The 22,020-nt window shown below is 42.0% G+C and overlaps 3 protein-coding genes across 7 annotated transcripts; 2 read left to right on the top strand and 1 right to left on the bottom strand.

Moving 5' to 3' along the window:
• Positions 1-995: 995 nt before the first annotated feature.
• Positions 996-5,118, bottom strand: mthfd2 (methylenetetrahydrofolate dehydrogenase (NADP+ dependent) 2, methenyltetrahydrofolate cyclohydrolase). The gene is made up of 8 exons (XM_086205309.1): positions 4,939-5,118; positions 3,221-3,405; positions 3,003-3,125; positions 2,301-2,453; positions 2,115-2,222; positions 1,946-2,038; positions 1,733-1,858; positions 996-1,646 (listed from the first exon to the last, which is right to left on the bottom strand). The coding sequence occupies exons 1-8, from the start codon at positions 5,016-5,018 to the stop codon at positions 1,498-1,500; spliced, it is 1,017 nt and encodes a 338-aa protein (XP_086061435.1). The 5' UTR covers positions 5,019-5,118; the 3' UTR covers positions 996-1,497.
• Positions 5,119-5,952: 834 nt separating this feature from the next.
• On the top strand, positions 5,953-13,574 carry mob1a (MOB kinase activator 1A). Of its 2 annotated transcripts, none has more exons than XM_086206176.1 (6): positions 5,953-6,144; positions 6,819-6,985; positions 7,299-7,392; positions 8,365-8,498; positions 9,834-9,997; positions 11,119-13,574. In XM_086206176.1, the coding sequence occupies exons 1-6, from the start codon at positions 6,131-6,133 to the stop codon at positions 11,194-11,196; spliced, it is 651 nt and encodes a 216-aa protein (XP_086062302.1). In that variant the 5' UTR covers positions 5,953-6,130; the 3' UTR covers positions 11,197-13,574. The 2 variants fall into 2 exon arrangements, with proteins under 2 accessions (XP_086062302.1, XP_086062303.1); XM_086206177.1 differs by having other exon boundaries at positions 5,954-6,144; positions 6,822-6,985.
• A 953-nt stretch (positions 13,575-14,527) lies between these two features.
• Positions 14,528-21,197, top strand: trafd1 (TRAF-type zinc finger domain containing 1). Of its 4 annotated transcripts, XM_086205306.1 has the most exons (13): positions 14,528-14,898; positions 15,054-15,150; positions 15,393-15,441; positions 15,539-15,674; positions 16,308-16,361; positions 16,458-16,896; positions 17,484-17,771; positions 17,935-17,999; positions 18,378-18,638; positions 18,821-18,959; positions 19,473-19,686; positions 19,791-19,848; positions 20,104-21,197. In XM_086205306.1, exons 3-13 carry the CDS (start codon positions 15,407-15,409, stop codon positions 20,140-20,142), a joined length of 1,728 nt encoding a protein of 575 aa, XP_086061432.1. In that variant the 5' UTR covers positions 14,528-14,898; positions 15,054-15,150; positions 15,393-15,406; the 3' UTR covers positions 20,143-21,197. The 4 variants fall into 4 exon arrangements, with proteins under 4 accessions (XP_086061432.1, XP_086061433.1, XP_086061431.1 ...); XM_086205307.1 differs by lacking the exon at positions 15,054-15,150; XM_086205305.1 differs by lacking the exon at positions 15,054-15,150 and having other exon boundaries at positions 14,528-14,989.
• Positions 21,198-22,020: the final 823 nt, after the last annotated feature.

The following is a 22,020-nucleotide window of genomic DNA, read 5'->3' as shown; positions in this document are numbered from 1 at the left end:
TTTAGTCTCAGAGGTCAACGTGATGACCAGGTCAAATGAGTGCATCCAGGCCATCTGAACTACTTTAGCCGATGCTAAACAACCGATGAAAGAAAGTCTCTGGGAATCTGACCTTTTGTGTATAAAGGTCAAGTCATGTCCCCAACAACAGGCTCCAACTAATCATCTCATCCTGGCTGCCCAGACTGTTGCTTCTTCACCAAAGTAGGTCAGTGGGTTACAGGACTGTGAACGGCTCTTTAGAGCTGACTGGCTCATTTATTCCAGGGTATGACAAAAAACCCCAGTGAATTTATCGATGTAAATGAGGGAATTTTAAAAGTGAGGGATTTAACTTTGGTTGAGCGAGAACTCCATTATCTGTGGAGCCCTGGAGCAACCACACAGGGAAATAATTATTCTTTGGCCACAAGATAGAAGTTGATCTTGCATTTTGATTACATTTTGGTGAGCTATGACCAGCTGGGGAATTTACTAAATGTTTCCTAGAAGTGATCAATTAGTGATCAGAAGATAAAACTGGTGCCCTCAGTTGTACTAAAATTGTGGCCACAGGATATCTTTTTACTTTAATTTGATTGATTTGGGGCCATGAGAAAAAATTCTTCCCACTAAATTTAAGTGTAGGAAGGATTCACATTTTTATGGCCATGTATTTATCAAACAATAGGAAAACATATCTTTAGGCTGAAATCTAAATTTTGAGAATAAATTATATATTGCGGCTACAAAATTTATCAGCCTGGCCGTACACAGACAAGATCCACTCTATGGGTCCATAATTAGCAGAGAGGTCTGACATGTTGATGACGGATTTGTCACGTCAGTACCAGGTTGGATCCGGGTCAGAAGACAGGGATAGATGGCAACATTACACAAGAGCTGCCAGGAGATCATCTTTCCCCAGTGACACCTCCACAGTTGCCGGAGGGCGCAAGCTACTGTATATTTGGAAGAAGTCCAGTAAAAAGAGACAATTTGCTTCCACAGAAAGCATCAATGTGAGAAGATACTTGTAATATTTATTTTAAAAGTTTTCATACAAAGGCAATTGTGAATCTTTAAAGCTTGAATACTGAAACATTTGTTCCTGATGATGTTAGCCCTTATCGCGCTTGATACATAAGGCTACACTAACAGAAAGAAACAGGCGTCACATTGCTCAATTTTGACTGTAAACCTGTGAAGAGGTTCATATGGTAGCCCACCTTCATTCAGATTTAGATATTAAGTCGCTGTAGCAATAAATAAAACAGTCAAGATTCTTTTCAAATCCTCAATCCCACAGGAATACGTTGCAAATGAAAAATACTGAGAACCCTGTTACATAGAACATGCAGCTGCATGAATGAATGTAACAGTCTAACATGATTGGACTTGACATTAGGAGAGGTTCAAATGTCAGCTTTAAAGCTATCATCTTTCCAGTCCATGTGCAAGAAAGTAAAAGAATTAGGAGGTGGAATGTGTCACTGTAGCTGGGTCAGTCCTGCCTCATTAGGACACAGCCGCCATGCGAATCCTTTCTGGGGGAAAGAGTAGAACATTTTTAGCTGCTTTGATAGTGTTCTTCATGAGCATGGCCACAGTCATGGGTCCCACACCGCCAGGCACTGGGGTGATGAAGCCCGCCTTCTGCCTCACACCTGTGCAAGAAAAGAAAAAAGAACGTTACAGATAGACCCAAGTCACCAAGTACGCCTCTGTAGAACCACAACCACCTTCACGTTACCTTCAAAATCCACATCTCCGACCAGCCTGCTCTTTCCAGTGATGGGATCCTGTACTCTGTTTATCCCAACGTCAATCACGGCTGCTCCCTCTTTAATCATGTCGGCAGTAATGAGGTTTGGAATCCCTGTTAGTGTGGGAGACGCACAGCACAGTTGGAAAACTCACATCCCTCAGGACAGATATGATTCAAGCAGATGCCGATGTTACAAACCTGCAGCAGCAACAACAATATCAGCAATCTGAGTGTGTTGGCGAAGTTGCTCCTTTGGAGTGTAACGGTGAGAAATGGTGACCGTGGCGTCCCCTGCAACAGAAATATCATTAAGTATTTGCATCTCGCCATCTTTAGACCGAAGAAGAAACCCTCTCAGTGATACTACCTCCGGGTCTCTCATGGCGCCCGTCTGTATGCAGTAACATAGCGATTGGCATCCCCACATTTTTGGAACGTCCTGCCACTACAACATTCTTGCCAAGTGTAGGAATACCTGGAAGATGAGAACTCCAGCGGTTAATTCAGAGAATTGTCCAAGAAACATTCAAACAAGGGAAAGACATGCTCTTACCTGTTCGTTTGATAATTTCCCAAACTCCCCAGGGAGTGGCGGGCAGCATGGTGGACTGATCCAGGCACATGCGACCCACGTTAACTACGTGGAAGCCATCCACATCCTTGGTAGGGGCCACCGCATTACAGATTGTGCGTTCATCGATGTGGTCTGTGACGAGGTAGAGAGGAGGTTTGTCGTTTAGGTCATAAAGGCTTCTTACTCGAGCCCAGGTACTGGAGGCGTTCTGCATTTAGCAGGGAAATAAACGATAACAGAGGATGCAAGACGACTGATGTCAGTCACTGACTACATTTACATGCAATCAAAATTTCACTATTACTCACTTTTTTTTGAGGGGGGGTGTAAAAGACTCTAGCTAACCGTCCTTGCAGGCAAATATTCCACTATTGTTCTAAATTTGGACATGTATACAGCGTATCTGGAATGTGTGTTGAGACACGGTTTTTCCAGCAGGTTGTGATTTGGTGTCATCTTGCATCCTGTGTGATTACAGCCAGAGGCATACATGTGCTCGCTTAATGCTGCCATGTAAATTGCTAACACGTGATATTGCACTCATCCAACTTCCCCGGACACAAAGATGTTTTTGTAATGAAGCACGTTGTTATCTTATCTTGTGCATGTAAACGCAGTGATATTCCAACACTGTGTGCATGGAACAAAGTAAATTCAGGGTCCACAGGCAGGTCTTGATACCTGGCAGAGGCAGCTGCACCAGCAGGCCGTCCACACGGTGGTCCGAGTTGAGTTTGAAGATCAGGTCAAGTAACTCTTCTTCACTGATGTCTGAATGCTTGAGGATGGTCTCACTAGAGATTCCTTGGGAGGACAGAGGTGGAGACAGAAATGGGTCAGATCCCAGAAAACCATTTCTTCCCTTGCACGTCCGAGGTCGTGGTTTGTTTCATCCTTACCGACATCCGCTGCCGCTCGGGTCTTATTCAGGACGTAGGAGTGGCTGGCTGGGTTGTCGCCAACGAGGATCACACTCAGATGGGGTCGTCTGTGACCTGCTAAAACCCAGTTCTCCACATCAGTCCGGGCCTCCTCCCGAATCTGCCGTGCTAGTTTCTTTCCTGAGATGACCACCGCCTCTTGCCTGAGGGTTGGTGGGCACAGGAGACAAACAGACTATTCTCAAACTGCTGCTTGGATTGTTAATCTAGAAGTTTTTTTCCTTTCAAGTATAAAACATGAAGAGACCAAACTCCATTTAAAAAAATTTTATTGGCCATAAAAGATAAAAATGCAATTTTAAAATAGAAAAGACTCAGATCTTTGCATTCTGAGAGGTTGTAACCAAGAAAAAGTCAGTATTTTACATAAATCAGGAAGACATCAGACCGCTGTACGATAACATTCTTACGCTCTAGCGCTAATCTAAACCCAGCTCCTCCTGAACATGATCAGCCTTGTAATATATCTTCACCAGGCAGCCTTGGCAAGGACCAGTTCCAGCCTCTAAAATTAGACTCCCCCCACTGCCACCTCACTCAGACATTTAATTCACCAACAAGTGTACTGTTAAGTTACAGTACATCCAAAGCAAGACCTTCGTTTGTAAACATTAAAAAAGAAGAATCTGGATCAGAACTCAGTGGAGTCAGCTGAAGTAGAGGCAGCATGTAAACTGGCATGACTTGTCTGGTTGCTTTATCCAAATGTGTTATGCAACGCAGACGGCAGGATCCAATAATTGAGGGGTTACGGGTCATCCACCGTGACGTAACCACCCGCTCCCTCTGCCGAAGAAATTAAGCCTGACAGAACAGTATCAAATGTTTGTGGTGAGGCCATGGGGGCCAGAGTCACAGAGAAAAATGTGTCGAGAATACAGAGCAGCCAAGTGCGTGTGTGTGTGTGTGTGTGTGTGTGTGTGTATGTGTGTGTGGTCGTGGTATCTGCTTTCAAATGTACAGTGTCATTACCAGGGAGACACCCACCCATCACCTCATAAAATCAGCTGATACGAGCTGCTGGACAAGTGCCGTCTTACGAGAGCCTGTGTCTGTGTTCCCAGCTGCGTGGTGTGGTGAAACTATTGGGTTACGGTCTATTTTGTGCCTCCTAGTCCACATGAGGTTGCCTCGAGGCTTGTGTTGAATAAGTTATTCATTTAAGTCATGCAGCCAGTGTCCGTAATTAACTGCACGGGAATGTCACTTAACAAGATGCATCTCGGTGCTTGCACGGATATTTTCTGCAGTAAATCCGCCCTGCTCCCTCAAGCTCTTCTAGATGCATCCGAGCCGTTCAGGCCACGGTGCACGTGCATGTCCCCTCCAAGTCTGCACACCAACACCTCGATCTCCATCTGAAAAGTGCTCCAGGAGCCACAGGATGCAAACACTCAGGCAGATTTCATCAGCCAGCAGGCTGCTGCAGTGTTACCGGCAAGCCACTAGGGGCGCATTGAAATGTGACCAACTGCGGACATTCAGTACAATCCCACATAATAAACCCGACGATTCAATTCTCGATCACATCAACCATCCAGTAATAATAGAGGACCCTAGCCTATGAGAGAGCGTATAAAAAAGTAATATCCCGCTCATTTTTGACAGCTAAAGCGCGTACGATGGTGTTAAATGCAGTCTGCTTGCAGGAGAGGCAACATGCAGGTCGAACTCACCTCCAGGCGGACGTGTGCAGCTTACAGACTTGATGCCGGGAGTGTTGGCACAGTTTCCTGAGAGTCCTGACCGCTGCCATCCTTGGCGCCTGAGAGGAGAAGACACACCACGGCAGATGGCGAGACACACACACACACGGCCGGCCTGACAGAGCGTCGTCTGTGCGTCAGGGAGAGGAGCGCAGAAAGCTTTTAAAGCCCTTCCCCCTTCACGCGCGGTGCTTGCATCACGCAAAAGTGGCGCCACTCCCCTTCACCATAGAAACGCGGATCGTACCGTGGTTTAGTTTACTAACTTCACCTGTGGAAAGTTAAAAGTATTTCTTTTGTTTTGTCACAGGTGCAATGTCTATCCATTTTTAGGTGACTACATTTTTTTTTTTTTACTCCTCCACATTTTAAAGGAAATATTGTGCTTTATTCCTCTGCGTTTATCTGAACACATTGGTGAGGATTTAGCTAAGAAGATGGGGGGGGGGGGGGGGGGTCCCTGACTGATGTATGACTGATGACTCCAGCGGTGAACACTCCCAGCAGCACAGATATACAAAAATGTCATGTCAGGACCTTCATAAAGTAATTGCCATTTTTTCGCCTAAATCTATCCTTTATGATGTTTTGTCTCCAATTTTGTGTTTTCAAAAAAACTTGAAAAAAATGACAGAGGCGATCATTTTAAGAAGGCGATGATGTAAACTTCACTTTTGATACTCATGTAAGGTCAATATCAATCAAAGGTCAATATTCCTTGCTTTTATTGAAGCAGATTTATAAATGGAGACTTTTAAAAAATAGATTAGTAAAATTAATAAATAGTTTGGTTTAGTTTCAAATAAATTTAAAAAAGTATTTGCTGTGTTTTTTATTTCAAAATGAACCAACAGACACATTTTCATCACAGGTATAAAACAGATATAAATGAATAGACATCCGTAGACGCTCACAGGTATGTCGAGGGCAGTAGTAGTGGCTATAGATACCCAGCAGGGGGCGACAGTTCACCGCCCGGGCTGCTACAGAGAGCCGACAGAGGAAGAGCCTCTGTGGGTGCAGTTCAGTTAGCCTCAACGATAGTGTGAGCAGACAACGCTGGCAAGTGGGGCCCCTAGTGTGCAATTTTATAACTAATATCGGTTAACCACACCGGAGTTTGGAGTTGTAATCGAGGCTCTCCGCCAACTGCTTCGCCAAGATGAGCTTCCTGTTGTAAGTAAAGTTAGCAATCGCTTGCTAATTAAGTTACAGCCGAAGCTTGCGGTTAGCTAGGGTTCTACAAAGTTCCACTAAGGGAAGTCAAAATAAGACACGGAAAGCAACTCTGCCAGCTGTTGCTATCATAGTAACTCTAAAAGTCTTGTTCTAGCTAAGGGAAACACTTCTCATCTTAATATTGTCTGTTGATTGTGTATATCTGGCTATAGTGTCCAGCAAATGCCAACTATGAAACTACGTGCTAAGTTGGCTAGCTTTATGGTTAGCATACCGTTGGTTAGCCACTCTTCCGTCTGGTATGATATTCCTAAATAGGTTGACAGAATTAGTCATCATTCACACCTTTGTTTTCTTAAAGTAGTTGTCGACAAGTGTAAGATTGTTAAACGTTCGTGACTTTGTGGTACTGTCACTTTTCCTGTCTGCTAAACTAACTTTTGACATGACAAAACTGTTAGTCACTCTTAAACTCCTGAGCATTGGTGAGACAAATGTGGAACCGATTACACATCACGAGTACAAGGCTGATTTCCGCTTTTAATGATGATAACACGGGTATCACAATACTTGAATGCAACTGGTCATAGAAAAACACAAACCAAGAGGCCCAACAGGAGCATACCCTCACATCCAGACAGCTGTTCAGCTCCACTGATGTTTCTTTCCAGTAGCAGTCGCTCATCCAAGACCTTCAAGCCCAAGAAGAACATCCCAGAGGGCTCCCATCAATACGAGCTGCTGAAACATGCTGAGGCAACACTGGGGAGTGGGAACCTGAGACAGGCTGTCATGCTTCCAGAGGGAGAGGATCTCAACGAGTGGATAGCAGTCAACAGTGGGTGGATGAATGTAGCAAATATGTGCTTAAAAATGGTGTCTTCTGGAAAGCTGAATGTTTGCATCAAAGAAGGGTGTGAGACGATGATCCCTGATGTTATACAAACTCATCCACCGCTGAGAAATGTGTAAATTATTCTTGAAATGCATATAACTCTGATTTCTCAGCTCTAATTTTACAGAAGACCAATGATACTGTATCAGCACATGATGAGGAAGAATATTTTTGGGGCTTTGTGGTCTATTACCGATCTTAAGATCGCTGTTTGCAACATTTTGTGGGTAAAACTATCATGGATCATTTCTTTCAGCTGTGGATTTCTTCAACCAGATCAACATGCTGTATGGCACCATCACCGAGTTTTGCACTGAGACCAGTTGCTCTGTTATGTCTGCTGGGCCGAGGTAACCATCACGCACGCACGCATGGTGACTTCACATAGCACCTGAAAAGTCCTTTTTTTTTAACTTAAGCCAAAAGAACCAAATTTTGTTGCCAAATAGAAGACTGATGACCACAAATCTCTACTAAAATCTTGGAAAGTGCGTCATTTGACCAGTGCCACTGAATAAAGGGAAACGAGGCAAAATATTTTAGGCTGATGTCTGCATTACGTCATTATCAGGAAGAAGCAACTTTAAAAGGCTTGGTGGAAACATGAGTTAGATGACCATCAGTTCCGCTCGTATAGCCTACTGGGGAGCCCCTTCAAGTTGAGCTTTAGTCATGAGTTGTTGATTATGTCCCCATATGTAGCCACATGTGGATCTGAGACGATGTATTGAATTAAACGTAACAGAAAGTCCAGTAATGGAAGTGCATTGGAGATCACCACTAAACCTGATTTGTTTATGATAGATTATTGCATTAAAATGGCGGATCATCATGCAATGTAAATGGCTCATTGTTTGGCCTGTTGGTCCTTTTTTTGGGAGACTATTTGCCAAGTTAAATATAAAGGATCCAGAGATTCAGATCTTCAATGGTAAACTGAATGAAATATCTGTCACATGAGGTAAACAGGAAATAAACTTGGCATGTGGCCCCTTTAGATGCTGTTTAGCCATAATCTAGATTTGCTACTTCCTCTACCCTCTCTCCTGCCAAGACTGTCTGTGTTCTGTCTAATCAAAAGGAAGAGTGTCTGCTTCGTTTCCTGCCACTGTCAAGAATATGATGGTAGATAATGCCGCATTTCCTCCTCCTGCTCTTTTTTTGTTTTACTTCATCTTCTACCAAATTTTTATTTTTTTTACGGTCAGACAGAGAAAGAGGAGCAGCGAATGTCATGTAGAGCTTTTACCATCGGCCTACTGACACCTTTGATTCAGGTCTTTAATATCAGATCTGGTGATGTTGGTCTTCCCTCTCTGCAGATATGAGTACCACTGGGCTGATGGTACCAACATCAAGAAGCCCATCAAATGCTCCGCTCCCAAGTACATCGACTACCTGATGACCTGGGTCCAGGATCAGCTGGATGATGAGACACTCTTCCCCTCTAAGATCGGTGCGGTTTGATTTTATTTAAAGCTCTGTGGTGGTTGCAGATGTGTGTTATGTTCATACAGCAGAACAAACAGGAAGGAGCATCATCAACAAATATGTCACAGTCATTGTTCTCAAGCAGACCAAACAACACTGTTATTTACCTTTTTATATGGTCTGTTTAGATCATTTTGACTCCTTTTTTCATGTTTGAAAATTAAACTTATGTGATAGATTTACTTTTACTTGTCTAGCCAATACCAGGCACTATGTTCTTCTTTCATTTGCGAGTTCAAAAAACCTTGACAGTATTTGTTCCTCCGGTATTTCTATTACCTTGTTTGGTGTAGCTGTAGACTCGAGTGGGTCACATGACTTGACTTGATGACTTAAGAATCGTATTCATGTTGGCCTGAACACGAATGACACAAAAGGTCACCTGGACTTGAGCTTCTCCCCATCAAGCTTGAGATGCCTCCCATGAAAAGTTCAATATACTGAATTTACTTCTCTGATTTTTGCTTTGGAATAATTCCCCGTGGCAAGCAAGAGAGCAACAGGTCGCAGGTTTTACAATGGTACTACATGTGCACACAATGACTGGGTTGTGAGCAACAGTAAAGATCTGAAATATCCAAAACGTGCAGTTTGAAACTCACAGACAGGAACAAAACATGGGTTACTGAGGGATGATGGGGTTTAGGTTCGTTGAGTTTATTGGCTAATAAATTGTTTACATTCTGAAGAGCAAACTGAGGTTAGGAATCGGAGGAAAAAGGTCAACTCCTCACGCACTGTGGCTATCTCTTAATTATCGATGCAAATAAAGTCAGTCATGCTCAAATTTAAATCCCAGTTCTCGACATTCTAATCTCCTGTCACAGTGACTGTATTTCCAGAGTTGCTGGGTTCTGTGCGTGCATGCGCGCGCGTGTGTGTGTGTGTGTGTCTGTGTTCAGATGTGTGCGTGCTATTCTGCTTCCTCTCTCTCTGGCTGTAGATAGTTGATAATCTCCAGGGACTTTAATCATGTTGGTCGGGGCGTTTGTTTCCTCTTTCCTACCTGTGTTTGAGCAGTTGGAGAATAACATCTGCAGGGTGGTTTTTCAAGAAGTGGTTGCTGGTACTAGGTAACAATTTCATGTTGTGAGAAGTTTGAAATCCCAAGTCTTGACGAATGTAGGGTGATACGAAGATTAGCAGCAGTACCGTCGGTTATTAGAGAGGTGAGGTGCAGCTAGGTGCTTCTACACACTGGTCATCGAAGAATCTTTCGTGCAAGTCTGAGGCAGAGATGGTCGGAGGAGGTAAGAACAGATGAAGTCATCTACATTTTCCACCATCTTTCATCCTGCAGGAGTTCCTTTCCCCAAGAACTTCATGTCTGTGGCCAAAACCATCCTGAAGCGTCTGTTCAGGGTTTACGCTCACATCTACCATCAACACTTTGACTCTGTGATGCAGCTGCAGGAGGAGGCTCACCTCAACACCTCCTTCAAGCACTTCATTTTCTTTGTCCAGGTGAGTCACTCCGCTTCAGCCTGAGGTTGACGGTCCTTTCATTCAGATGCTCACTTCACGTTGCTGATGTGCCGGGAGAGACAGGCTCAGGCGCTTTTCTGCTGACCCAGATACTGCAACATTTTCTTAAAAATATCAGCAAGTACACGTATGATTTGAAAACCGGTCACACAGTGATCAGGAATGACGCTGGGACAGACTGTGACCCTTTCATTGTTGCTGCAACGGGAGCTCTAGCACGATACTGAGAGGAGAAAACCAGAGAGCAAAGGGGCATTTTACAGGAAATCATCTTCCACCTCATTGTATGTAACATCCTGCAATACTTTGGTGTATCCAGACAAGATGGCAAGTATGATGCAACTACCATCAGTATAGTGTAGCTTAGACATACAAGGATGGGCCGTACGGCCAGAATCTTCATGGTACATGTAACTTTGCATCACATAACAAAATAGGAATTGTTCTGTCCCGTCACTTAAGTTTAACTTAAGGTCAGTTTCTTTGTTTGGACGTCCATACAAGCATCGGTAACTGAACAACAAGTCACTTTAAGTCATTTTGGCGCATCCTCTGCTCTAGACTGACCATTTCACTCTCCTTCCTCACTGAGAGAAATTGTTGCTCAACTTGATAAATGTGTTACGCCTCCGTCTGTATAATGGCTGCTTTGTCTCTTTTTACCAGAACAACATTATCTCTACTTTAAACAAACTGTTGAAACATCCCAAAGAGAAGAGGGAAATGTTTGTTCGGTGTGTTTCTATCAATCGGTTTGGAGTAAATAAATGCTTGGAATAGAGAAGAAGAAGAACAAAAAACACAAAGCAAAGTCTTTGAAGAATTATTTAGGTGTGACAGATAGTAATTATTCTGAAGTACCAGTCAGTATTTGACATGTGGAATGGAGATGAGGGCAGAAATTGGGAATATACGTGAAGATGACGACTGTTGAAACCATCAGTTTCCATCGAACTCCGATGCTTCAGGATACAAATCAAAATAAATTGATGGAAGCCCGACTAGTGCGTGTGAGCAGAAAGAAATTGTCTTATGAAACTGTCTTAGATGATGAAATTTAACCAGCCAACTCATATTTGTTTTTGTTGGTGGCGGTGTAGGAGTTCAACCTCATTGACCGGCGAGAGCTTGCTCCTCTCCAGGACTTGATTGAGAAGCTTGGATCGAAGGACAGATAGACGTTTCATCCCACGTCTCCTGTTGTTGAATGCGTTTTCACACCTGCCCTGTTTAGCCCGGTTGATTCAAACTCTGGTGTGTTTTCCCTCCTTGGTGCGGTTCATCTGGGCCGGTGTGAAAACGGCAACCACACCCATTAGATTTTAAAGCAAACTGAGACCAGGTTGAAGAGGCGGTTCTAGTCTGGTTACAGGTAAACTCTGGTATGGTGAGTTTGTGGTATGAACATGATCTGAACTCCATCCAACTCAACAGGTGAACTCTGCGAGCTATAGCAGCTTGTATAGGAGAAGAAATAAAAAAAACAAACAAGAAGTAAGCACGAGTCAATAACACAGCACCTCCTGCCTGCGTTTTCTGACTTGCGGCCACGCGGTTGCTCGCTTAGATATTTGTGTCTAGACAAACCGAACCAAGGCAGAAATACTTGCCAGTTTACAAACTCGTCAACTAATTTGAACCAGAGCTGGAGGTGTGAAAACGCTCCTAGAGTTTCTTTTTCACCATCGTCCATCTTTGTGACCTCTGCTACCTCTGTGAGTTCTGGTCTCAACTCTTTGACATGTGTGCCTTCTTTTCTTCTTTTCTTTCACCTGAACAGTTCTCCTGTCTTCTTCCGTCTATTCTTCCTCTACTCTTACATGCTGTCTTTGAGCCTTTTTTTTTATTTTTTATTTTTGTCTGCCGAGATCATGTAACAGCACAGTGTACTAAATGTATTTTTTCACGGGACCGTGAGAGAAACCTACTGAGTTTTTTTTATTGGACCAAGGACTTTAAAGTTAAAGTGAAATTTTTTTTTTTCTTCAAAGTTTTGTGTATGTTTTTTTTTTTTTTCCCCTCACCTATTGATAGGGTTTTTTTTAATTTTCATTTTGAAATGACTGACCAAATATTCCATTCTTAGCATTTAAAAGAAAATACTTATGTTGTTAGTGTACAGTGCAAAAATCAAGAAAGACATCAAGAAGAAAGATGCTTTGCAAACACATGGCGTGCTCAGTCTACTGTGTAGCGAGGCGCCAACATACAGTTCAGTTGTATCATGTGTTCCACACGTGTGAACACAGTTTCTATGGACACGTTCCTTGATACAGTCCAGTACGAAGAGATGTACTATCACATGCCTTTGTTCTTGCCTCACAAATACACCACGTCAGGCTGCATTGTAGTTTTCATTTCCATGTAGATCATGCAATATTTTTGATATGATCATTTTGCAGCTGTTTTCATGAGTATAGTCGTGTAATTTGAAATCGTCAAATGCAAATTACAGTGCCCATACAGATGCTTAACCTGCTGTATAGTTATTATTAGCCACTTTGCTTGATCACGGCCCTATAATGGAGTTGTAATGGTAAAAATAGCAGAAATAGTTTAATGTGAATTATTAGTTTCATTTCAGTGGTGCCGATAATTTGTGGAGCTCCAAATGTGGGTTTCCCTAAATGCTGGTACTTTTATCGTTTATTATGCTGTTATTTTATTGTTTTAGAACCCCCCCCCCCCAGGTTGGAAAATAGATCTCTTGCACCTGTGCACAAAGGGATAAGTGAGCTGAGATTGTATGTAGTTTTCCCACAGATGTCTTGATGCACGTGTAGTTATCGTGCGCATTTCCTGTCCTTAACTCAGGCTACAGCAGCAGGGCTGTTTGTGCTGCCTTCTTTTTACAAACAAGTGCATCTAGGATTCTAATGCACGTTTTATTTGGTAATGTTTGAACAAGGGAAATGTTTCCTTTGGACCTTATTTCCTGTCGGGACAATCATGTAACCAATCTGAAAGCAGAGTCGTGAGAGTGATTCAGCAGGAGCCAGCCAGTTTTATGATTTACTTCTTTTGAACGATGATTGTTTTCTAACCAAGACAAAGGTGTAAAGCATTCCTTGTAACTGTGATTTATCCTCTCATGAATCCCTTAGGTTGCTTGAAAAACCCTCAAGTTTCCTCTTACTAGTTGATAGTCTGTTCCTGTCAATATATATTACAAGACCTGGTTATATTTTAGAGATTTTGTCCACATATTTAAAAAAAATATATTGGTTTTCTCACATTTGTGTTTAAGTTTTGGTATAGAGATGCATTTCATATTACGTAGTAATTTTTTAAAAACTTTTTGGGTAAGTGAAATCAGGGCTTTGAAATGAATTTAAAAGTGGAATATATTTACAGTAATGGTCCAATCTGTGGGTGCTTGTTTTGAATGGGAGGGGGTGCACAGATGTATGTACTGAGTCCAAAACATTTGCTGTAAATAAGATCAGTGTTTTATCTGAACAAATTTGTGCCTTTACAAAAATGAAAGTGTCTGATGTGACAGTATTGACAGATTAAAAATTCAATAAAAAACTGAAATGACATTGCTGTGTTCATTTTTATTTGTTGCATACTCTGGTGATGTCACCTTGCATGTATTTTGTCATGAGCCTCAAGGATTGAAGCAAAGAAACACATCTCAAGCCAAACTTTTAGCAAAGTATTTGTTAGCAGTTTGCGTGAATGCAGCATCTCACTGCCTTTTTGTTGGCTGTTGTGGAATCTATCTGGAATATATTAAATAAGAAATGTGGGGCTCAACATTGTCTTGATTTCACATGTAAGGTATTTCTGTCAAAGCCCTTTTCTCTTTATAGCTATGACTCTTTTATTTGAAATTTTAGGACAAGGCTGATTGATACTCTAAATTGACCCTGGGTATGGCTGTGAGTGTGAATGGTTGTCTGTATGTGTTTGCCCTGTGATGGACTGGTCATCTGTCCAGGGTGAACCCCGCATCTTGCCCGAAGGCTGCTGGGATAGACTCCTCCCCCCTGCGACCCTTAACAGGATAAGTGGTAGAAAATGGATGGATGGATGGAAGTTAGTTAAACAAAGATGAGTGTGATAAGAACAAAAAGGTCTTCAACAATGACCCTGGGTACACACTTGTTCACACACAAAGGTTTTTAGGGTCATGGAATTAATATTTTAAACATTTGAAGCATGTGGGGAATTCTTTAATTGCATTTTTGTGTTGCGAATTAATAAAATAGACTGAAACGACGAACCACGCCTTAGCTCTCACCATTTCATACTCCTTCGTTTTTCACAAGCATTTTTCCCTCACCTACCTTTTTAACACGATTTTGTCTCTCGCTCATTATTGATCGTGGCAGGCTCGCAATGATCTACAGTATTATTACCCGAGACGCTTTTATAAGCGCACCGAGTTTATTCAGCCAATCAACGTCGTGCTAAGAAAGGAAGGTGGCAATGTAGAGATCTTTCACCCTCAGTCTTGACTTACAGTTAGCATTAGCTGTAGTCCTAAACACGATAAAACATTTCGAATTCAAAACACTATCTAACTTGATGTTGGTGTAACAGGCTGAAATAATAAGCCGCGGTTGCAGGATTTGGTTTGATATTGCAGTGAGGCGGAGTGGATACGTACGTGGACATCCTGAGAAGTCAAACTCGGGTCGTATTCACCCGGAGCTCAATATATTGACAGAGCCAGGAGGAAATAAAGTATTTCTCAGGCTATCGTCAAATAGCTGTCGCCTACGACTTTCCCTTTGGTTATATATCATTACTTAGAGGTGATTTGAGTGACAAATTTAACCTCACAACGGCTCTAAGGTTGTTTTTGTTGCCTGGAGCGGGTGACAGATCCCCGACCCGAGCATACAATAGCTTCTCGGTATGATAGCCACCAGGTTAGTTTTTAAAGAGCAAAATTAGCATTAGCTAAGTTAAAGCTACGCTAAGGTTGCTAACGGTTACGCAGAGCTACAGAGTTAGCACCAGGTAATACAGCAAACATTGTTTCACTCTGTTGCGGTGGATAAAAAAAAATATTCTGCCATCTTAGGTTGAAGATGCTTGTTGATTGAGATTTACGAGGAGTGTCCATGTTAATGAAGGCCATCGCTGTCAGCTAACGTTAGCTACCCGACGGCGAACTCTGGGTGAGCGAGCAAAGCGACAGAGCTGTCAGCTAGTGTCCCTTGCTAACTGCAGTAGTTTGCTGTACCCTTTTCACGTAGCTCTGATCATTCACGGGGCTATTTTTAAATGTGCTCGGCCATTTTGATCGAACTGAAGTTAAAGCTATGCTACTTGCCTGTATCTAAGCTAGCCTTTTAATGCTTGCTGTCTCCTGACATATCAACCCAGGCTGTCATCAATAAACATCGCTCTCTGTTCGCAGGCTTCAGTAAAGTCATGGCCGATGAAAATACACAGTTCTGTGGCAATTGGTAAGTAAGTTAAATAAAACGATATTTAAGGTTTGCAATAAATTCACAATTGTTGCCAATCACAGGTAATCATAGGTCATTTTATTAATACCTTTAGCAAGCATGATATTCCAGAAGCTAATTTCACTACCCATGAGATCCACTGTCGGAGGAACATCGCCCTGTGTGACGTATGTCAGGAGCCAGTGCCCCGGTCAGACCTTCAGGAGCACAAGCAGCAGGAGCATACACAGGTAAAACCTCAACATATTCTGATTTAATTGATAGGCATTGTGTATGTATGTGTGTGGTAGAAGGCCCTGAAAAAACTGCTGTCCACATTTATCTCAGTATTTCTAACAAACCTAGAAGTCAGACCTATATGAACTGAATTTTTTTCTCTTTTTCTTACATGTTCTCTGGTTATTCAATTTCAGTGTCAATAGAAAATAGGCTGGCAAGATAGAGCACCGACATTTAGACTGCACCCTACAGGAACCGGCTATTTTGGGGCTGCCCAAAGTGGGGCACTGGGCCAAATTTGTCCCACCGTTAAATTAAGCCAACCAGATGTGATAAAATTATAACAAGCCTAATAATGATTAAAGATCAAAATAATTTTGAAGATTACACTGTACACCATGTTTTTTCCCCTCTTTTTTTGGGAGTTAGATATGCTCTGGAAATACTTAAGTGCCCGATTCCTAATTTTTCCATAATTTGATCAGGTGGGAGGTGTGGACATCAGTTTGTGTGAGTGAAGTAAGAAAAAATGGTGAGGCAGAACCCGTAGAAAAGACAAAAAGGCATCTTAACAGCATAATGTGTCTTTGTGTTTTCCAACTCAGTGTTTGACAGACCTCTTTTATGACTCCCCTGTATCTCAGATTACATGCAAGTGTGGCCTGAAGATTGAGAAGAACCGTATTGATGTTCACCAGGTATGTCTGAAGAAGTTTTTTTTTAAATGGCGTGAAGTTCAGTGTTGGGATTCAATTCACTCATTGTGCTTTTTTCAAAACTTGTGCCTCTTGCAGAGCTCTGAGTGTTTGCAGCGTCTGGTCCCTTGCCAATACTGTGAATTGGAGCTTGTGCTCAGTCAGTCCAAAGAGCATGAAGATTATTGTGGTGCACGCACGGAGCCCTGTCCACACTGCAAGTGCAACGTAATGTTGAGGGAACGAGCCGTGCATCCGATCCTGTGTGGAAGTCCCACATCACCTCAAGAGAGGAACAACAGTTGTGCAAGTCGCAGTCAGGCAGAAATGCAGTCTCCAGAGGCGTGGTTTGAAGCCCACTCCATCCGAAACCTGCTAAGAGCCCAGGAGAGGGGCCCCAAGGATAACAACATCAGTGCAGCGAAACATCAGCCTTTCCCTCGGCCTTTTGATTCCAGTATTTATAACAATTCAACGCAATCACAATCCTCAGGAGACTGGAAGAATCCAGGGCCGAGGAATACAACATTTACCCAATGTGAGTTCATCTTTAACGGCCGTTTTCCTGATGCTTAAAATATCCGATCACACAGCCTGCATATGGCATCAGTGGAGCAGGTCTGTGTTCTGCTACACCAGCTCCGTTATCAGCTACACTGCATGCAGAGTGATGGATTCACATTGATTTACTTTATTGTGTAATGGAGAAAAAGCACGATGTGGCATGGCTGCCTCACTTTGCCTCTCACACAGTCAGGAATTCAATTATTTTCAAACAGATTGTGCTTGTTTTTACACAGTTCTTCTGTGTAGTTGCTGTTATTCTATTTGCCTGAAGCATATGAATTCAAATGAAGGGTAAAATAAATACAGTAGCAACACAAAAAGTAAAGATCTGTAACCAAGTGTAGCAACTTCATTGGGGAACTCCTCAGTGTATTTAGCTGGGACATGTTGATATTCTGTTGATTAAAACTGACCAGAATAGATCACCTTGTATTGATTAAAAATCCCTGATAATGGATCAGATCAGGTCGGACTGACTGAAAGACCAGATCTCAGTCACAGCTTTTAGTTTTTCATCATCTCCGTATAAATGACTGCTGTGATTTGTTTTGGTGACAGTGCTGGAGCAGAGGGATTTCCTAAGTCATGGCAGCAGCACATGGCCAGTCAGTAGCCAGACTCAAGATGAGGATTCATCAGGCCTGGACTACATGTTGGCTCTCAGCCTGCAGAGTGATAGAGAATCAGTGGCTGGAGGTGTGGAGGGTAATCCGTGGAGTGACATCTGGGACCACACGATCGGAAGGACATCGAACACCTCTGTTGGTTGTCAACTCTCTACCCCCAACAACAATTACCCAAACTTCACTACAGGCACAAGTCCAGTCCAGGACCTCGATCAAACAGGTCCAATTAATGTTGATTTAGAACTTTGGGGAGGGGAACATTTCTCATTTGTAACAGAAATCTGTTGATATTGTACTTACGTGGCATGCACCTACATATGGTGTCCGATAATTCTGTCAGTTTGTTAGTGACCTGAACTTTTTCTCTTTCCTTTTCTGTACAGACATCATGCTTCCTTGTGAGTTTTGCGAAGAGCTGTTTCCTGAAGACGACCTCATTTTGCATCAGGTCTGAGAAAGGACTTTAATCCTCCAGTTGTGTTGCACGCTAATGAGCCTGCCTGCTAACTTTGGGCTCAATCATAGCTAATACAGACTTTTTGGTTCATGTTACTGCAGAACATATCATATGACTATCATTTTGTACGATAATCGTATATAATAAACAAATGGTATCATGAGTATACTTACTTGGCTATTTTAAAATGCACACAAGGTACTGTTAATTTGTGAAGTGTGTACAAAAAAGAAAAATGCAACAAAGGCCTAAGGAACAGGCTTAGACCTGTTCGGTCTGCCTGCTGACGTTATCTGGGTTACAGAACATGCAGGTCAGCTGCAGCCCTCCAACATGTGGTCCTCATCTCTCCCTCTCTCTTTGTTTCAGACTGGTTGTAGCCCCGCCTCTGCCTTTGCGTCCTTCAGCAAGCAGCCCTCATCTCCGCCTAAAGAGGACAGGATGAGCAGGAATGCTTCAGGGCTGATGCACAGCCTTCCAAACACGCTCGCTTCCAACATCCCAACTTTCCCTCGCTCAGTCTCCCCGGCCTCCTACAGTCCCCCAGCCAGTCCACTAGAGGGCGATGTGGTCATTCCATGTGAATTCTGCGGCGTTGCTCTAGAGGAAGCCATTGTTTTTCACCATCAGGTATGTCAACACCAAGTTAGAGAGAGTTGAACATATTCTGGCTTTCTATCTTTAAGCTTCTTAGTACTGTTTTTCTGTCTGAAATTATTCTACAGTTAGGTATGTCAGTATATTTGTTGGGTATATTTGTTCTCGTGTTTTGTGATGCCATTTTTGTTTTGTTTGTGTCACTGTGTTTCCAGGACAAATGCGACATGCGCCCTCCTACAGCCTTTCCACTCAATAACATAACTAAAGCATCGATCAAAAAACCACTGAACCCTGCAAATGACGCCTTTGCACAGATGTCTCCAGACTTTCAGAGGAGAATAAAGCACCAAGGTAATGCACAGACACGCTTGTAGGTGTTGAACATGAGGAGGTCATGTGACCGCTGGTCGACAGACTCTGACACTCTCCTGCAGTATCCTGTGATTACGACTGACTTGACTTTTGAGGCGTATTACTCTACGACCCGAGTAGAAATTATGTTATAAAAAAACAACAACCTTTCATTGGATCTGAAGTTTAAACCTGCTAATTGTCAGCTAATTTAACATCATGTGTCGTTTCCCTCATATTTGAATTGTATTTTTAAGGCAACCGTGCATAAAACCGAGTACATTATGGATTAAAATTGTTGTGTATTCTGTTAGTGATAATATTTATGTGCATTTGTGATGTACACTCCCACCATGAGCATTTGGGCGTAGATTTTGTTTGTACCATGAAAAGCTCGACACTCCTGAGTATTGTTGAATATAACGCTCCTAAATTTTGCATGAGTGATACCCACCATGCACACGATTGTCAGTATTTTTCTGAATATATTTTGTGTGCCGTGATATTTTACAGCTGACTTCTTGGGGGAGGACTTCGGGTTCGACCGAGATCTACCACCAGGACAGAACCTAAGGGAATGGCCCAGAGGCTACATCGGACTACAGAGTCAAAAGAAGTCCAACTGTGACGTTTCTGGAAAAAGCAGAGCTCAGCATGGCAGAGAAACGGAGGCGGCGCCGTCGTCCTTCTGTGACGCTGAGAAATCCAGCTCTGAAGCTCTAAAGGGGTAAATCCATTCAGTCCAATGGAGGCCAGATTTCTATGATATACCAAGCGATCTGTCAAATTAGTGTGTTTTGAATCCTAATTTGGATGTTTTTTGTCCACCAGATTACATCTACCAGAAAACAAAGAAGGGAGAGGGAACAGAAGGAACCCCATTTCAAAGGTACACTGATAGTAGTATATATGAATATATAAATCGTACCCTCTGCTCCTCTGTAGGCTGGTTGATTGATGATGGTTTCAATGGTCCATGTGAATGGACTGAAAACACTGTGGGCGGAAAAGTCATTATGAAAATGCATTCACGCTAGAATTTGTTAAAACTCCTCCATAAATGTAAAGTAAAAATGCACATGTTTTTATGTAAATAGACAGCACCAGATTCATAAAGGATCATTTCAATCTGTCACATTTGCAGCTACCCAAGAAGCAGAATGATGAGCAGCAGGAAGAGTGAGAGCCGGAACATCTGGAGAAAAAGAACCAAATTTCCTTCTCTGCTTTTCATTTTTATCTTTTTTGCACACTTAAAGGAAAAAAAAAAAAGAAACGTATAACTATCTGATAAGTGCCTGTTTGAGTAGTGATATCTAGCAGTACACGCGTTGGTTAATTTCACGTTTGTTTGTTTGTTTTTTTTAATCTGACTGATTTGGTTTCGCCGTGTATATTCTGCTTTCTTTTAAGATGTGTCTCTAACATCCAGCCTCAACGGATAAATTATAACTCATTTTTATCTCGTCTAAATTAATTCCTTTTTATTTTAATGTCATGCTCATTGTGGGGAACATCAGTCACATGAGTTTGTCAGTGTGCATTTGTTGGATTTAACCTCATTACTTCATCTTTATTTAGTCGCCGCCCCTGTTTTTACATTCGCGGGTGTTTCTCAGTGTTCCCGTCGGTTTCTGCATCTCCACGTAACCTAAAGCACTTTGAAAGATTATTTTGTTAAAAAGGGCTTAAGGAACCAATTTGATAACTTTATGCATCTTTGATCAAGAAAAGAAATGTTATATTGTCTTTTTATACTGTTGAACATTTGTCTTGAATACTCTAGTAATATTTTGATTATTCTAATCATATCTGGCGAGCTCTAGTGCTACGTCTTGTCATGATGAGTTGGCTTTTAAAGCAGTGTCTTCTACCCACTTGTGTTGAAGTAGTATTCTTTTTTTTGTTGTTGTTTGTTTTGTTTTCCAAATAGGATTTAAGATCATATTAAGTAGAGTTCACTTTACAAATGCGTATATTCACAGTTTATCACGTGCCACAGGTGGTTGAAGGTCTGTAGGTTTTCCTCTTAAGATTGTACCGGATTGTTTTTGTCCGTTTCTAATATCTGAACAACGACCTTGACCAGAGAGGAGCAACTAATCCCTGAAATCTCCTGGTTGGACTTTTTGTCACTCTGGCACGTGGATGATTCTCGTTGTTGTAGAGCAGCTGTCTTGATGCTCTTTGTCTTGTGTGTCTATTAAACGTTTTGTTGTGTCAATAAATGTTAAACCTGTATTACTTCATGGCTGGAGTTTGTATTCTGTCAGTGCAGTTTCACAGCATAAGTACATGCAGTAGTTTATAGTAATTTACCAGTTGAGGCCCTGAACATACATAAATGTGGTGCGCGCGCACACACACACACACACACGCCTCTGTAGGGACGACACTCAGTATTTCAGTCATACCAGGATACAGTGGAACATATTTTGTGATGACAACCTTCAATTATTGAGTTTGTAGCTTTTGTGTGTATCTACTGACAAGATGTAAAAGCTCGACTGAACACTTCGCAATCACAAAACAGAATTTTTACTGCTATCGGTGTCTCATGAATGGAAGACACTTTTTACAGAAATGAAAACCAGGCAATAAGAACTGAAACACAAAGATGCCACCAATGTCAGGATGGATGACATACCAAAAAAATCTTAACACAAATCAAGCAGTTTACTGCAAAGTAAATTTTAGTTCAGAAATTCTATACCCACCACTGACTGTATATTAGATTATCAGTATATAACAGTAGTACTTCACATACTTGCTATTTGCTTTGCAAACAGTTAGTACTCACCAGTACATGTGTAATGTGACTTTTTCTCACTTACAACCAACTGCTTTATTGTGCATATGCTTATTATATCGCATTATATATGCATGGAATAAATGATTTTTTTTTTTAAATTGGCAAATGGTTTTCCCCTTTAATTTATGTCATGCATTCTCAAGTATTCGTTTGATTATTACTCTGATTTCTTGTTACACCAGTATGTGACACGTGAGTCGAAGCGCATTCAGTCTTTCTCCACCTCCAGGACCGTAAGGTACTACTGCG

The sequence above is a fragment of the Aulostomus chinensis genome, chromosome 6 (assembly GCF_037954235.1).
Source record: "Aulostomus chinensis isolate RoL2024-O1b breed Wild chromosome 6, RoL_Achi_v1.0, whole genome shotgun sequence".
Taxonomy (NCBI): domain Eukaryota; kingdom Metazoa; phylum Chordata; class Actinopteri; order Syngnathiformes; family Aulostomidae; genus Aulostomus; species Aulostomus chinensis.
The sequence above is the reverse complement of the archived record's forward strand: the minus strand, read 5'-3'. Positions and strand labels throughout refer to the sequence as shown.